The sequence below is a fragment of the Microtus pennsylvanicus genome, chromosome 10 (assembly GCF_037038515.1).
Source record: "Microtus pennsylvanicus isolate mMicPen1 chromosome 10, mMicPen1.hap1, whole genome shotgun sequence".
Lineage (NCBI taxonomy): Eukaryota > Metazoa > Chordata > Mammalia > Rodentia > Cricetidae > Microtus > Microtus pennsylvanicus.
The window spans coordinates 91518030-91532064 of NC_134588.1; the positions used below are offsets into that span (position 1 = coordinate 91518030).

Genomic DNA, 14035 nt, shown 5'->3' on the forward strand with positions numbered 1-14035 from the left:
ATAATTGTCCTGGTCACAGTGTCTCCTCACAGCATTAGAAACTTTAACTAAGACAGGTCTCTGAGTGTGGTTTACAGACACTGATGATACCTCTGAACAATTCTTCAGGAGTCTACTTGTGAATGCTGTGCCCCCTCCCCATCAGGGTAATGTTTCCCAATGTTTAAGCACTCCTTACAGCCCCTGGTTCCCCAGGTTTCAGCATGCTAAATGCTGCATAGTTCTGAGTCATACTTTGATCCCCACCACCTAGCTGTGTTCTGCAAACAGTCCCTTAACACTAGCCCTGAGTTTCCCACAAGTGTGGTCTACAGAGCACCCCAGACTGTCAAGTCACCAACACAGCAGGGACCTTTCTAAAATGGTGTCTGCTCCATTAAGTGCCAAGTGCTGAGTCCTGAACACCAAGTACCTAGAAAGGGAAGGGTTTTTCAGTATCTTCTCTAGGAGCTGTGGCTGCACCGGGTCTCCCCACCCTTTCTTGTCCTTAAAATGTCTATGACTGTGAAGAACTTCTGAACCTCTCTGACTCCAGTGATCTGATGGTGGAGTCACTCACTGTAGCTGTGAAGCTTCCTAAACACACCCCATCCCACCAGATGGACTCTGAGCCCCTCTAATAGGTGTCTTTTTACTTTCTCTGAACTTTAGGGGTTTCTTGTTTGCTTTTGAAACAGGGTCTCGTGTAGCCCAGACTGACTTGAAACTCGCTCTATAGTGTGTAGTCAAGGATGAAACCTTGACTTCTGAAACCTTCTACTTCCACCACATAAGCATATAGCACTACAGCTGATTTATACAGTTCTGGGTATCATATGCATGGTTTGTGCATGCTAGGCAAGTGCCCTACCCACTGAGTTACCCATCTATTATCTTGGAGGACAAATATTCTTGTCACTACCACGCAAAAATCCTCTGGAATATGTTAAACTCAGACCAAGAGCTTTTACCAACCCCAAAGCTAAGAATGTCAGCAGAGAGCATTGCAGAGGTTACCCTATTTATATCAAAATATTCAAAACTGACTTGACTCCTGGCTTCTTTTCATATGTAACTGTAAAACTTCTATAAACAGTTTCTGCATTACACATGCTATTGAGGGTTATACGAATCTGTGTTCCTGAGCTTTGGTCTCTCATATTTGACTCAAGAATAAACTTTTATATTCCCTTTGAGGTTAAAAAGTCTATTTTTTAAAAAAAATATTAATCTTTATTCTTTTTATTTTATTTATTTTTAATACAATCATTTCTCATTTATATAGCTATCCCCATTCCTACTTCCTTCCCTCCTCTTGTTTCACCCTTCCCCCCACCCCACCCCCCACTCCTCAGAAAGGGTAAGGCTTCCTTCCCATGAGGAGTCAACAAAGTCTGACACATCACTTCGAGGCAGGACCAAGGCCCTTCCCCCTATATCTAGGCTGAGCAAGGGATCATAGAGAATGTGCTCCAAGATGCCAGATCAAGCACTAGGGATAAATCCTGGTCCCACTGCCAGTGTTCCCATGACTGCCCAAGCCTCACAACTGTTCCCCACATTCACTGGGCTTAGTTTTCTCCTATGCAGATTCCCTTACTATCAGTCCAGAGTCAGCGAGCTCTCACTAGCTTAGGTCAGCTGTTTCTGTGGGTGTCACCATCATGGTCTTGACCCCTTTGCTCATATTACCACTCTTCCCTCTCTTGGGCTGGTTTCCGGAAGCTTGACCCAGTTCTTCACTGTGGATCTCTGTGTCTGCTTCCATCAGTTGCTGTCTGAAGGTTCTATGATGATAGTTAGGTAGTCATTAGTGGAAGGCTCTTTAGGCATCCTCTCCGCTGTTGCTTGGAGTCTTAGCTGGGGTCATCCTTGAGGATTCCTGGAAATTTCCCCAGTGCTGGGTTTCTCACTAGCTCCTTAATGTCTCCTTCAATCAAGATATCTCTTTCTTTTTCTCTCCCTCTCTGTCCTTTCCCCTTCTTGAGCATCCTGTTTCTTCATGTTCTTCTCCTCCTTCCCCTTCTTCCCTCCCTCTCCTCTTCCACCCTCCCATCTCCCCCCCCCACACACACTCCCAATTTTCTCAAGATATTTTTTCTGTTTCCCTTTCCCAGGGGGATCCATGTATGTCTCTCTTAAAGTTCTCCTTGTTACCTAGCTTCTAATCTATTTATTCTTATGTGTATGAATTTTTTGTCTGCCTGTATGCATGTTCTACTTATTCTTACATGTACAAATCTTCTGTCTGCATGTATGCGTGTACACCATGTGTGTGCCTGGTGCCCACGTCAGATCCTCTGGAACTGGAGTGGTTCTGAGCCACCATGTGAGTGCTGCAAATCAAGCCTGGGTTATGTGCAAGAACAGGTGTTCTTAGCTACTGAGCCATCGTCTGCAGCCTGAGAAGAGTGTTTCGTGCTGTCTCTTTACTGACTGGTGCTTCTCATAGTTCCCCACACAGGTTCTCCTACTTTTGCAGCCCTGCCCTTTTTCCTCTGTCTTTCTTGGAAGACTCTCCTGAGATTGGTGGGGTGATGGTTTTGAGAAACCACACCCAGCTTATTTCCTGTACGTTGCTCGCCCTCTCATTTCACTCCACCCCCTCGTCTTCAGTTCCTTTTTAAGGTTTGCTCTAAAACCTGCCCTACCTAAGTCCACTTTAAAACCTTGCTCATTTGTTCCTGCCATAACTTCTCATCTAGTTCAAAGCTTTGTTGTCTCCCATGCTGGAGGATAGCAGATAAGAGCAGGCACCGTGCAAAGAGATATAGGGAAAAAGGCACTGATCTCTGGAGGGCATGGTCCAGACTCAAAACCTTGACATATTTCTGCATGAGGAAAATACATGGGGAATTCACGATAGCTGAAACATTACTCAGGCAAGGTCTGACCGTGAGTTTCAATAAAATGAAAGTACTGATGCCTGACATGGCCACTTCATAGGTCCCTGGTATGATCAGGATCACGGGACATCATGTCCAGTGCCAGGCACTGAGTTGGCCTGGTGTCTCTCCTGCTGACTGCTTACAATGATGGCTACAAGAGTTCACAGGATAAAGAGAAGCCACCACCTCCATTCTGAACATCAGAAATATCTTCACTTTTGAAATGATTACAGATATTCTGTCTCAGGGACTATGACTCACTTTCTGAATCTCCCATAGTGTCATAGGTTAAAAAAAAAGTTCATTTAGACTCAATAAATTATAATGAGACCACAAGGGTGAGAAGAAATCCATTCTTTCAAGCTAAGAAAATGTTCCTGATGATGTCCAGTGGTGAAGAATTTGAAATTTCACACCATGAATTTTCCATGAGGGAAGATTGCCAGACAGGAGAAACAGGGCTAAGGCATTGTAAAACCGCGCTGGTGTACGGGTCTCAGGGAGATGAACTAGCCCTGTGTGGAGGAGATCTGAGTGACACTCATGTCAGGCTTCTCTGCCTGGCGTTCTTGGCACAGACTGGCTTCAAGCCTAGGGATGCACTGTCTGCAGGGCCCTTTGTAATTTTCTCATGGACTTTCTGCCCACTCATGCTTGGGTGGGCACCTCTGTGTCTTAGCTCCTGACTGAATCTCTATGGTTGAGTTTTAAGAATCAAAGGTTATAACAATAATACATACCATATTAAATACAGTGCTTTTTGTGCGAGGAGAAAGCTCAGAGCTTTTATTGGGTTTTCTGAGTGGGAAACCCTCAGGCCAGACTAAAGATACCTTTAATTCACAAACCAGGTGTGGCGGCACATCCTAGCCCTCAGGAATAAGGAGGCAGAACTCTGTGAGTTCGAAGCCAGCTGGGTCTACAGAACAGCCAGGGGGAAAAAAGAGAAGATCCTCCCACCCTAGCGTACCGCCTCATACACAACTTCCTGATTCTGCTGTTCCCTGCCTGCTCTCACAGTTGTCGCCGGTGTTCCTGAGAAGCTTTGCAAAGTAGCATGTGTTACTTCAGAAAACAGGAATGGTGTCTGGTCCTGGAACTGCTACTCCTGCCTGTGATATCGGGACTTCAAGGTAGTTTCCACCAAGTGTCTGCTTGTGGTTGTGCACTGAAGGCATGGCCAGCCGGGAAAGGGGAGATGGGATATAGTTCAGCCCTAGAAATGGGTGGGATCTTGGGCAGGGTGCTTCTATGCTGGCGGCAGGGCTATGGGGATGCTGGGGAGCCTTTTTTAGCTCCGGAAAATCAGGCCCCGTTTCTTTTCACGAGGGGACATGAGAAACAGGACCCAGGGAGATGGGGAAGTAGGGCCCCCTGCATTGTAACTCATGGCTGTTGGCCTATAAAATTACAGGAACTTATTTTTAAATAAAAGAAGCTCTCCGTGGAGGGGTGCTCCGTTGTTCAGTTACCATGTTTTCTGTTCAGAAGCAATGTGTTCCGTTAGGTGTTGGGGATTTTATTTATGTAAAGAGTCCTGCCCTGAGCTAAAATAAAAGGTAAACAACCATGTCAGAGACAGATCCAGATTTCGGCACTGTGGGTGAAAAGTCATGAGCAAGAAGTTACACAGCATTGTAAAACCGCGCTGGTGTACGGGTCTCAGGGAGATGAATTAGCCATGTGTGGAGGAGATCTGAGTGACACTCATGCCAGGTTTCTCTGCCTGGCGTTCTTGGCACAGACTGGCTTCAAGTCTAGGGATGCACTGTCTGCAGGGCCCTTTGTAATTTTCCTGACCACCCTGGGCTGCTTCAGCTCAAAGCACAGTATTACGGCCATTGACATGGGAGCTGATAGGAAGCGTTGGTCAACTGCTGTGAGACCAAGTTGGCCAAACTGAACTTTGTTGTTTGCCTAGAATGGAGCATCCCTCTTGACTCTGGGCCTTTCTGTCTAGAATTCTGTGTACCCTCAACTCATCCTGCCTCACCTCAGTCTGCCATTTTCATGTGTCTTCCTCCAGGAAACCTTGCGGCTCAGCAATAGTTTATGACTTGCGTTTTATTTCCTTCTTGAGTCAGCATCCAGTATTTGCCTGGAGCACAGCAAATACTCAGTAAATAACCGTTAAACAAATGAATGAGTAACTTCAAAATCTTCCTTTCGGTCTACATGTCCATAACTTCATGAGCATTTGACAAGCTTCTTCTCTTTTGTAGTGTTTGCCTTCAGGGTAAAGTCTGAGAAACACTCTCTACAGCTCTTCCCTCGTCGTCTTTAGATTCTAAACTGTCCATTTCCTAGGTGATGACTCGGGAGCGTCCTCTGCTCCTGAGCGGCATTTTGCTATCTCCCTACAGGTAGAAGGGTGCACTGGAAATGGCATGATACTGGAACCCGGAAGAACTGGTGTTTGTTTGTTTGTGGTTTTTTGTCTGGGCTCCATCCTGTAGGGCCTTTTAAAATCCTCCACTCTAAAATGGGCGTGATGTCACACTTCCTATGTCTCTGAGGAATTTCTAGTCAGACTCCATGAAGTTGTAAAATGTGAAGCTGCACCCAGGACACACGTGTAGCATGAGGTAGAGGGGAATGGGGGATACACATAAATGAACTCTCAGACGCCCAACTCTTGCCTGTGCCTCAGATCTGAATTTCTGTTCTTTTTTTTTTCAAGCGTCTACTCTAGACGTTCCAGACATGTGTTCAGAATTTGACTCCCCATTTTTGTTCTGACTTTTTCTTGCTGTTTAATGAGCCCTCCCCCACAAAGCACAAGTGCCGAAAATAGTAGCTACAACTGATTTCACTCATGAGTTGGAGGTGGGTTTCACTAGGTTACTTTTCATTTAAGGAATCTCTCCTAATTGCCAGCGAGACCATGGTGGAGCCTAAAGTCATTTGAAAGGCATTTTATTCATGTGGTAAATGTCTAACTAACTGTAGTGTCTCCTTCGGTCAGTTAAGACAAACCAGTCAATGGTGTCTGTTATTTCTCACCTAGCTTTGTGAGTTACCCCTCAGCACTCTGTTCACGAAGGCAGTCATGAAGGCCGATCCAGCTGCAAGAGGACGGGACATCATTGTTATTGTTCCTTGAGACAGGGTCTCTTGTAACCCAGGCTGGCCTCACATTTGCTGTATAGCTGAGAACAGTCTTGAACTTGCAATCTTACTGCCTCTCCTTCCCAACTGCTGGGATTACAGATTTGAACCACCATCTTTGACCTCAAGGGGAAGGGACCAGAAACCCATCTACTGACGGGAGGGGTGTTAAAAAGGCAAAGCTGGAGAGTAGGGCCTCCGACATGTCAAATACTCTATCACTGAGCAACGCCCTCAGCTCCAACTTAAAATAAAAAGTCCCATAGCCAAGCGTGGTGCTGCGTGCTGCTAATCTCAGCACTTGGGTGCAGCTCCGCGAGTTCCAAGCCATCTCAGTCCACACAACAAGTTCCAGGATGGCCAGGGTCACATAAGAAAGGTCACACGTTAAACAAACAAAAATAAAAATTTAAAACAAAAGCCCTTCCATAGTTTCTCTCCTCCCCAACTTTCCTGTTCTTTCATAGTTATCTGTCTTGACTAATAGCACGCCCATTTCTGCAGTTTCTCAAGCTAGAATTCTAGTAGCTATCCTCAGTCTTTTCTTTTCCTTGCCTCTCACAACCAGATATGTGCCAGTTTATCTATCTCCATTGTCTTTCATCCTGGACCAAATGATCACTTTCTGGTGTTGACCAGCAGTAGCACGACCAATCCTAATTGCTCTTTTTGGTCCATTCTGTACCTACCTAATTTGAACACTGCTATTGATGTAAATTTTCTAAAATAGTTATGTTTATTTCACCTTTTTTTAATGTGAAACTCCTCAATAACTTCTATGACAAATAAGAGAGCCCAAATTTTGAGTACAAAGTTCATACACCATCTTGCAGTCACCCCTGCCCTCACCTTGCCTGTGCTCATCTCATTTTAAACGAATTTTGCCTTTGTCATCTTTGAATGCTGGGTGCTATGATTAGTTAATTGCGTCATTAGAGATAGGAAGAACCACCCTAAATTTGTCCTCATCTTCATGTGGTACCCTATATAAAGGGCAAGGAAAGAGGAAGCTTTTGCTCTTTGCCTGCTAGTCCTCATTCTTGCTGGCAAGTCCATTTCTTCACTGGTATTGGTGCCTACTTTTCAGAATTCTTTTGTATACTGAAGACCAACTTAGACATTCACCCCTATGAACTGATAACCACTGGGTTCTTGGACTTTCTGTCAGGAGACAGGCATTGTTGGGCCACAGTCTGTGAGCCATTCTAATAAATCCCCTTTCTATCAGTTCTGTGATTCTAGGGAACCTTGGCTTACACAACAATTTAAGTCATTTCAGTCCCTAAACCAAGCAAACAAAATGGAAACCTCTTTTCACCTTCTACGACCTTCCACACGCTCCATCCTCCTTCCCATTCACACTGTGGAACCTTGAGAGGATGGCTCATATCTGCTTCTCCTTCTCTACATTCGGAATCCATATCAAACCGGCCTACTACACTCATTCTATCCCCTGTCTCAGAAAAGATCACCCTGGGTATTGTTACCAAGACCTAAATGTAGGGTCTTAATAGTTCCTAAATGGGTTTACATAGGTTTCTTAAATATTTGGTCTCCAGAGAAACCCTGTCTCAAAAAAAAAAATGTTTTGTCTCATCAGCACACTCCAGGTGACACCACACCCTTGTCTTCAAGACTCATCTCCATTTCTTCCTTAAGAATTTTACTAAAACTACAAGATTTGTGGTTCTGATAATCAGAATTTCTTCTTTAGAACATTTTTCTCTTTCCTGATCAATGCCTTGGCTTGAAATTACCACCCCCATGTGTGTGTGTGTGCATGTGTGTGTGCACACGCGCATGACTTAAGGGACTCACCATGTAGCACCTTGGATCACGATTCTACTGTCAAATTTTCAAGTGCTGGGATACATTCACTTGCTATCCCAACAAATATAATTATGCCTTTCTAACAGACAGGTTACATGGATGGACAGAAGCAGGATTATCTCCATTCCTACTATGAGCTACAGGGAAACACTGTTACTTTGCCCTCAGTGCCTACACACACCACCCACTGCTTTGTCGTCTTGCCAACAGTCATCATCCCCCTTACTCTTGTCTCACCTGTCTTCTAAAGAATAACCGCAACCCTTATGAAGGTACAGCAAGACTTGAGCCACCAACGGACCGCTTCCTTAATTTTGCAAGCAGCCATCCCCGGTGATTAGGTCAGCCTTTTTTAAGAGTTGCTACATGCAGATGGTTGAGGGAGGCGATGCAACATCCTGTTCACCACGGCTTCTCACCACTCCCCTACGTGGGACGGGGCTGGGGCTCAGTTTCCTCTTTTATTCTATCATGAGGTTTTCCATCGCCTGAGTGTAAGCTGACGCTTGTTGGAGAGGCTGTCCTGGATGACTTAAGTGAGTTCTTCGTGGATAAGGGTGGGGAACTTTTGTCCCACTGCCTGTGGTACTTTTGGTTATCTCCAATAAGGAAGTGCTACAGGTGTCTGGTGGGCCAAGGACATTAGAACCTTAGATTCTTAGAATCACAGAACAGATTTCTCTTTTACAAAAAAAAAAGTGTATCATTTGGCCCTAAATACCAAAATATCAATGGTAAATCACTGCCTGAGGCCACATATTAAAACCACATGGAAATAAGAATGAGAGGAAATATGGAATGTATAGCCAAAGACTTAAAATCCTGGACATGATGACACATGGCTGTTACCCCAGCATTTAGGCAGCTAAGGCAGGAGAATCTGTTATTTAAGACCATCTTTGACTACATGGTGAGATTGAGCTCAACCTATGTTACATGACATTTTATCTAAGAACAGCTACAACAAAAAGCCCCTTGGGAATATTCTCTTATGATATGCTCTCTACTAGGCCAGCCACCTGCATGCATTGCTGCTGTCTACGCCCAGAGAGTCCAGGGCATGAGACTATACAGTATGTGTTTTGTTTTGTTTTTTAGACTTAAGTGATTCTATGAAGGATATGGTAAAATATGGACTGGGCCAATCAGAAGCAACTTGGAACCAAGTGTCAGGGTATGTCTGCATAGGTCAAAGGATGGGGCAATCGGTATGAGCAAGCGCAGGGAAACCACCAAACTAGATCACCCTGTGGCTAGAAAAAGTTTAGAGTGGGACAGACATCTCAGAGAGTAGAGAGCAGTGGTCGGGCAGGAGGAGAGCTTCTATACGACAGGCAGCTATAGGTGGGAGTCTCTAGAGGCCACAGGCTTTTGAGTTAACTTTGCTTGCAGTGGTCTGCCATTAGGGACAGAGAAGGAAAATGGCGGCTTTCCTGAAGAACAGAGACCCACATCACAAGGTGTCTGAGGCGTGTTGAATTTAGGTCTCAGTTTACCTGGTAGGATTCTTCTGTTCACCTGGGCTGGGCCATCATCTGAGGACATCATCAGTAGCACTGCCATTTTGGGGCCTGCTTTGTAACCTAACAGATAAGTTCTCTTGTTGAAGTGATAGGTAGGTTGAAAGAATGAACGGATCCTGAAATGAACGGCTGAATTTTGAAAGCTGTGGGACCATAGCTGTTCCTATCTTTTGGTAGTTGAAGTGGAGGCTCTTGAACAGTCCTGATGCTATGTGGCAGGGACACGGCAGGGGGATGTCACCACGGGCAGAGGGGATATTCCAGGGCATCATGTATTTGCCTACATGGGTGGCAATGCCTTACATGGAAGAGTGTATGAAACACGTAATTACATCCTTTTGAGCTCAAGCTAAACATCCCCCAATTCTAGTTCCTCTTAGATGGATCAGAAAATACCCACAAGTCTGAAATCACCCAACATGAAAGCGATGAAGAGGCTGTGCTGTTGGACTGAAAACAGCCAGTAGCCCCCACTGAATGTTTAAATTGCTATTTAATAAAATTTGTTGATACAGAAAGACACTGTTAGGGCACCTACAAGCACATAAGAGATTGTCCTGGTCAGGTTTTTTCAGGCGGCACAAGCTAGAGTTATCCAGGAAGAGGAACCTCACTTGAGAAAATGCCTCCATCTGTAGATCATTTTGTAATTAAAGATTATTGTGAGTGGGCTGAGCCAGTGGGGTCAGTGTCATCCCTGGGCAGGTGGTCCTGAGTTGTATAAGGAAGCAGACTGAGCAAGTCACTCAGTAGCAATCCTCCGTGGTTTCTGCTTCAGCTCCTGACTCCAGCTTCCTGCCTTGAGTTTCTGTTCTGACTTCCCTCAGTAATGGGGTGTGACCTCATACTTGTAAGCTGAACTCTCCCTCTCCAGTTGCTTTTGGTTACGGGACTTTGTCACAGCAACAGAACACAAACTCGGAAGCTTCAGCGACATCACTTTACAGTAATTCTGCCTCAAAACCAAACTTCCTCAGATAATTCTTTATGAAAATCATCAGTTCCTACTTTCTAATGATTTGTGTTTAAGAAAATGCAAGTACCTATGTTAACATAAACCATTTTACAGGAAATTTTGAAAAAATAATTTTAAATTTTTATTTGTTTTATTTTATTATTAATAATATCATTAATTTTCTATTTTTCTTTTGAGAGAATCTTGCTATGTAGCCCAGTATAGCCTGAAATTCACTATATAGCCAGTCTGACCCCAAACTCAAGATCTTTCTGCCTCAGCCTCTCTAGTTCTGGGATTACAGGTCACTGTACCTGGTTGAATTTTTTTTAGAGCAAAAGTAAAAAATTACTAGAAGAAAATACCTTAACTGATTATCTTCAACCCTTTCACTACCCCCTTTCTTCACCCATTCCCCTTCACTCCATGCCATCCACTGTGTTCTTTTCAGTGTTGGTTAAATATGGCAGGCACACTCCCACCACAGGGCCTTTGCTGTAGATCTTCCTCTACCTGGCTCAGGCATGGCAGATATCTGTTAGGTTTCCTTTCTTCTTGAAGCCTTTGCTCAGATGCAACAAACTCATTACCTTATACATGACATCTCCCTGATCTAACTCTCTGCCTGTATTCATAACCCTGCTTTCTCTTTTCTCATAGCAATCATCACTGCCTAATATGCTGTATGATATATTCAGTTATTGTATTTCATTACTCTTTTTCTTTATATTGAAAATAGATATTTTTCACATAATATATCCTGATTATGGTTTCCTCTCCCTCTACTCCTCCTAGTTCCTCTCCACTACCTCTCCCAACTGGATCCACTCCCTTTCTGTCTCTTATTAGGAAACAGACAGGCTTCTATAGGATAATAATAAAATACAACAAAATAAAATATAGTAAGTTAAAAAAATGATCACACTGAATTGGACAAGACAAAACAATTAGAATAAAAAGAGCTCAAGAGAACATACGAGAATCAGAGACACACTAGTTCACACACTCAAGAATGAAAAGAACTCAAGAGAACATACAAGAATTAGAGACACACTTGTTCACACACTCAGGAATCTCAAAAAAGCACTAAACTGGAAAACAATGTATGCACAGAGGACTTGATGCAGCCCCATGCACGCCCTTTAAATGCAGCTTTATCCTATCTGAGTTCAAATGAGCTTCGATCATTTTTGATTTAAAGGACCTTCTTTTCTTGGTCTCTTTCATCCCCTCTGGCTCTTATGCTCTTTCTGACTCCTCTTCCATGGAGTTCCCTGAGCTCTGAGCAGAAGGATTTGATAAAGACAGCCCATCTAGAGCTGAGTATTCTAAGGTTTTCACTCTGCATAATGTGTGGCTGTGAGTCTCTGCATCTGGTCCCATCTGCTGCAGGAGGAACCTTCTTTGATGATGGCTGAATAAGGTACTGATATAGCAGAACACCGTTAGGATTCATTTTATTGATAAAGGGTTTTTGTTTCATTTTGTTTTTCTAGAACAGTAGCATTTGGTTTTAACCAAAGTCCCTGGGCTATCTAGTCTCTGGTTCTTAGTGAGTCAAAGAGTGTCAGGTATGGGTTCCATCTCATGGAGTGGGCCTTAAGTCAAATCAGATATTGGTTGGTCACTCCCACAAGATTTGTGCTACCATTGTCCTAGCATATCTTGCAGGCAGGATACCATTGTAGATCAAGGGTTTGTAGCTGGATTGGTGTTTATTTTCTTTTTTGGTAGGATGAGAATTTCTTATACCAAGATGCTAGCATACAGGAGGGGAAGCCTCTCTCTGTAGGCACAAGCTCAACTTCTCCATGTTCAATGAGTTTTGTAGGTGTTGTTTTCAACAATGGAGACTTGCTGTCCATTTGTGGAAAGCAACTTACAGTCTCGGCAATGGTCTGAGTTTTTTTTTTTTTTTGGAATTCCCATGAGACGTTCTACTTTGACAACAACTCAATTCAGCATAACCCAATCCTGGTACTGGAAGCTTTATTTAGTGACAAGAGATGACCAGTTGGGACTATGTCTCTCCCATTCTTTGGTGATTTTTAATTTATATCAATTTCATACATGTATATATAATAGGAAGATTCTACTGTATTAGGTTTCCAAAACACCCCTCAAATTGCCCTTAATTTTAGGTGTTTCTCCCCATATTCCCTCCCTCAGGGCCTTTTCCCCTCAGCCTCCTTACATGGCCCTCCTATTCTATCTACACATTACTATCTATTCTATTTCCCTTTCCTAAGGAGACATATCTGTACCCCGAGTTCCTTGCTCTATACTTGACCTCTGTAGCTTTATGAATTGTAGCTTGGTTATCATTGATTTAACAGCTAATATAAGTGAATTACATACTATATTTGTCTTTCTGGGTCTGAGTTATCTCCCTCAAGTTGATTTTTTCTAGTTCCATCCATTTACCTGCAAAATTCATGATGTCATTTTTTAAGCAGATGAATAACACTCCATTGTGTAAATGTTCTACTTTTTTTTTAAAAAAATCCATTCTTCTGATGAAGGACATCTAGGGGGTTTCCAATTTCTGGTTGTCCAGAATTTCCAAATTCTGGTTATTATTAATAGAACACCAATGAACACAGTTGAGCAAGTGCCTCTGTAGTAGGATGAAGCATCCTTTAGATGCCCAAGAGTGGTGTCTTACTTAGGGTTTCTATTGTGAAGAGACACCATGACCATAGCAACTCTTATAAATGAAAACATTTAATTGTCATAGCTGGCTTATAGTTTCAGAGGTTCTGTTCATCATCAAGGCGGGAAGCATGGTGGCAGGGAGGTAGACATAGTCCTGAAAGAGTAACTGAGAGTCATAAATCTTGCAGGCAACAGGAAATTGACTGAATACAGGAATGGGCTGTATCCTGAGCATAAAAAACACCTCAAAGTGCACACCCACAGTAACACACTTACTCTAACAAGGCCATACCTACTCCAACAAAGCCTCACCTCCTTATAGTAACACTCCCTATGGGATAATGGGGGCCAATTACATTCAAACTACCACAAGTGATAGATTCATTTCCATCTTCCTGAAGAAACACCATATTGATTTCCGTAGTGGCTGTACAAGTTTTTACTCCCACCAGTAATTGATGAATGTTCCCTTTACTCCACATCCTGAACAGCATGAGCTGTCACTTGTGTTATTGCTCTTAGCCATTCTGACAGGTATAAGATAAAATCTCAAGGTAGGTTCAACTTGCATTTCCTGGATGACTAAAGATCTTGGCCATTTCTTTAAGTGTTTCTTGGCTATTTGAGTTCCCTATGTTGAGAATTCTTTGTTTAGGTTGGTACCCTGATTTTTTTATAAACAGCTTTTTTATTTAAATAACATTTTTTCATTTATTTTATATACCAACCAAAAGATGGATGCTAAAAAGAAATTCCACACTAGCTCATAAATGAGTATAATAAAGACTTATTTATTTAGGGGTAGACTCATAGATCACAGTCCTCTTCATGAATGGAGAACAGGAACCGAATCCAGCACCTGGAAGAGAGAGGGAACATGAGCTTTACATCAGCATTTATAGTATAAGAAGCCATGCCCAAGTGGGTGGGTAACTTAAAGGCTACTGGCTGTAGGATTTCCTACAGCACCCTCCCTCCTCTCCACCTACCCCTCCCCTTTCCTATCTACCTCCATCCCTATCTACTTTTTCTCCATCTCCATTCAGAAAGGGGCAGGCCTCCTATAGGCTTGCACAAAGCATGGCACATCAAGTTGA

At 43.3% G+C, this 14035-nt stretch overlaps 1 protein-coding gene across 1 annotated transcript in view; it reads left to right on the plus strand.

The window, feature by feature from the left end:
- Positions 1-3852: 3852 nt before the first annotated feature.
- Positions 3853-14035, plus strand: part of Cd48 (CD48 molecule) — a 38508-nt gene continuing 28325 nt past the window's right edge. The window contains exon 1 of the mRNA XM_075989140.1: positions 3853-4000. Coding sequence (XP_075845255.1) covers positions 3925-4000 — 76 coding nt within the window. The 5' untranslated portion in view covers positions 3853-3924. The remainder of the gene's footprint in view (positions 4001-14035) is intronic.